This window comes from Neospora caninum, chromosome VIIa (genome assembly GCF_000208865.1).
Source record: "Neospora caninum Liverpool complete genome, chromosome VIIa".
NCBI lineage: Eukaryota > Apicomplexa > Conoidasida > Eucoccidiorida > Sarcocystidae > Neospora > Neospora caninum.
Genome location: NC_018393.1, coordinates 883,072 through 886,190, shown reverse-complemented (window position 1 = coordinate 886,190; position 3,119 = coordinate 883,072). Strand labels below are relative to the sequence as shown.

Genomic DNA, 3,119 nt, shown 5'->3' with positions numbered 1-3,119 from the left:
AGCGTTTTCCTTGGCAGCTCGATGCATCAGGGTGTTGCAAGAGGATTTGCAGTTTGGGTATCGAGGACGCCGGTCTCCGGAACACTCCAAGGAATGCGGTTCCACGGGTCATGGGCATGGCATGTATCTCGGCGTGCACGTGCTGGCGGAAACACTTCAACATGCGTGCGGATTGAGCTCTGAACCGCCTCTTCCCGGCTCCGTCTCTGTCTCTCCGCTGACCTGGACCGCAACCTTGCCCCTTTTCAAAATGGTGCTTTGCGCGTGTGTGCTCGCCAAAGGGAGTGGACAACTCCAGCGGGTGTCTCGCGCACACGCAGTCAGTTGCACATACCGGTTCCGTGGAAAAAAGATTCGCATCCCCTCCAGCGCACTGTTGGATGTTTCTTCTCTGACGAGGCGTGCGTTTGGGTTTTTTCTATCGCATGCGCTGTTCCCGTGCAGAGCACCCCGTCTGCAGGATCGATTATGTTCTACTTCATGACGAACGAACTGAAATTCGGACCCGAGCTTCTTGGCCGCATGGCCCTCTTCCAGTCCGTCGCCAGTCTTTTCGGGATTCTTACCTACATGTGGTTCTTCAGTACTGTCAGCCTGCGCAAACTTCTCCTCGCCTCGACTCTCCTCGTCACCCCCTTCTGCCTTCTCCCCGTCGTCGTGTAAGTCCCCACGAGCTGATGAGAGAGAATCCGCCCGTGCGCCGAGAGCCCTGCGATCGCAGGTTTTCGTGCCATTGCGGAGAGGCGACTCTCGAAACAGCTATTTGGGAATATCGAAGCCATTTCAGTCAAATCTTCAACTGGATCAACAGACAGCCCCCCACTCTTTTCCCGACTCTGTGAATTTTTTAATGTGAATTCGATTCCACACGTCCGTGTGTGCGCACGTCGTTCGTCTTGGCATCCTCGCCGAAAACACATTCACCTGACCTTTCCTCTGTCGCCCGCCTGGAACCGCTCTGCACTGCCGGGGTTCTCGCTCAAAATCCGAGTGCGCGGGGCCCTCGGCGGTCCAGAAGTTTAAACGCGGGAGAGGAAAAGAGGGAAGTGAAATGCACGGGGCAGACAGCGGTTTCGGCTTCTATACGTTGCACTTCTGCCTTCAGAGTCCAGCGATGGAACGTGCAGATCGGCATCCCGGACACCGCGTTCGTTGTGACGGATACGGTTCTCATGGAATTTGTCGGTGAGTCTGTTGAAACAGAGAGAGAGAGACGTCAGCCTTGGCAGCTGTGGGAGGAGAGAACTCCTGCCGCGCCAAATCTCTCTTATTGCACGGAACGTACTCCCGGGCGGCTCTCAAACCCCGAGTGCGTCGTTTTTCTCTGTGTAAACAGACTCTTTTTCTTTTTACAGCGCGTGCGGGCGCGCGCGCCTCGTCTCACGCGTCTTTGACTCTCCATGTCTTTTTTCGTGCGCTCCAATGTGTATATACACATGCGCACACGTAGAAGTCGGCGGGTGTGACGTCTTTCTCAGGCGAATTTCAAGCGATGCCAATTCTTGTCTTGGCCGCTCGTCTCTGCCCGCCGGGACTCGAGTCGACGATCTACTCCTTCCTCCTCTCCGCCTACAACCTCGGCCTCGGCCTCGGTGCTCTGCTGTCCGCCGGACTCACTGCAGTAGGTACCGCTTCCGTCCTCTGGGTGGAAATGCTACGGTTCCTCAATTCCGTGAAAGGGTACCGCTTCCGTTTTAGCCAACCTCGACCGTCTTCCGAAAACTTCAGCTGGTTGCCTGACACAATTTGACAGGGTCTCCTAGGGAAACACAGACTGTCAATATCTGCATCCACCCTGCTCTGTCCCTCTCTTCTCTGTATACCCCCCTGCGTCTCCGCCTCGGCTGGGCCTGGCAGTCTCTATCGAGGTCTCCCTCTGTGTTTATCCATCCATCTACATCTCTATCTGTATATCTGTATCTGTATATCTCTACCTATATCTATCCATCTATCTATATCGATCTATATCTGTATATCTATCTGTATCTATCCCTGTTTTTTTTTATCCATCAGCTTTTATCTGTATGTAATCCGCTATCTGTCTCTCTAAAGAGTGTCTACAACCATATTCTTCCCATGACCCGACAAGTCGTCGGGACCGAGTCCGTGTGGTGTATTTTCGCGTGGCGTCGAAGCCCTCTCATTTCGGCGTGTGCGCGCTGGTGTGTGGACTTCCAGGCTTACGGCATTTCGGCGACGAATTTCACCAACCTGACTTCTCTGATTCTCGTCTGCGCGGCAACCAACCTGTTGCCTCTCTGCCTGATTTGGTTGGTTCCCGACAGAATTCCCGCGATTGAAACGGCCGAGCTGATTGATCCTTTTGCGTTAAGCCCCAAAGCAGTCTCCGCTGCTGATAGCGACAAGGACAGTGTGCAAGGTAGGAAAACACAAGCACGGATGCGGTTTCCTTTCCACTCTTGAGTGTTTCCCAGTGTTTTCTCTCTCTTGCGAAACGCGGAGGGAGACAAGCCGGCCTCTCTCTGTGCACCCGAAGCGGAAGTGCGAAAAACGAGGAAACGCGCAAAGACGCATCTGCCGTTTGCTAGGTTGGAAACTGCTTGGTCCCAGCGGACTAGGCCGGCGACTGGCTTCTTCGTTTTCTTTCGCCTTTTTCCCCTCCAGACACCTTATCTGCGTTTGAATTCTGAAGCCGCTTTTGGGTGCGCACACGCGCGCGCGCGTCAGGGCTCTGCACTCAGACACCGTGGGGTTACCCGCCTCGCGCTCAACAGCGCGAGAGGCGACCTTTTGCAGAGATTCTTTCTATGTTGAAGGACTTTCCCCTCCGCCTGAGACAAGCACAGGAAAGCGTCGTTTTCTGTTCTTCCTGCCTTGCAGCGTCCACGTGTGCGAGCTCGGATGTGGAGAAAGGCAGTGCGCGCAACCGGAGATTTCGTGCCTCCGCATCCGACAGCGACTTGACTGATTCGGAGACGCGCGGACGCGCGTTAACGCCTTCGACGAGCCAGCAGAATTCCGTGGAAAGTTTGCTGGCTCCGCCGAACCAAGGGGGGACGGGAGAGAGTGGAGGGTTCGACGCCTCTGCGCTGCTGGCCGCAGTGGAGAGCGGCGAATCGGGAGAGACTGCTCGCGTGAAGAGCCGGAAAGGAGTGTAG

General features: G+C 55.2%; 1 protein-coding gene across 1 annotated transcript in view; it reads left to right on the top strand.

Moving 5' to 3' along the window:
* Positions 1-3,119, top strand: part of NCLIV_020200 (putative integral membrane protein) — a gene marked incomplete at both ends in the record, with an annotated part of 4,650 nt that extends 1,531 nt beyond the window's left edge. Inside the window, 5 exons of the mRNA XM_003882217.1 lie at positions 445-659; positions 1,106-1,185; positions 1,479-1,621; positions 2,179-2,380; positions 2,842-3,119. Of these exons, the coding sequence (XP_003882266.1) occupies positions 445-659; positions 1,106-1,185; positions 1,479-1,621; positions 2,179-2,380; positions 2,842-3,119 (918 nt within the window). The remainder of the gene's footprint in view (positions 1-444; positions 660-1,105; positions 1,186-1,478; positions 1,622-2,178; positions 2,381-2,841) is intronic.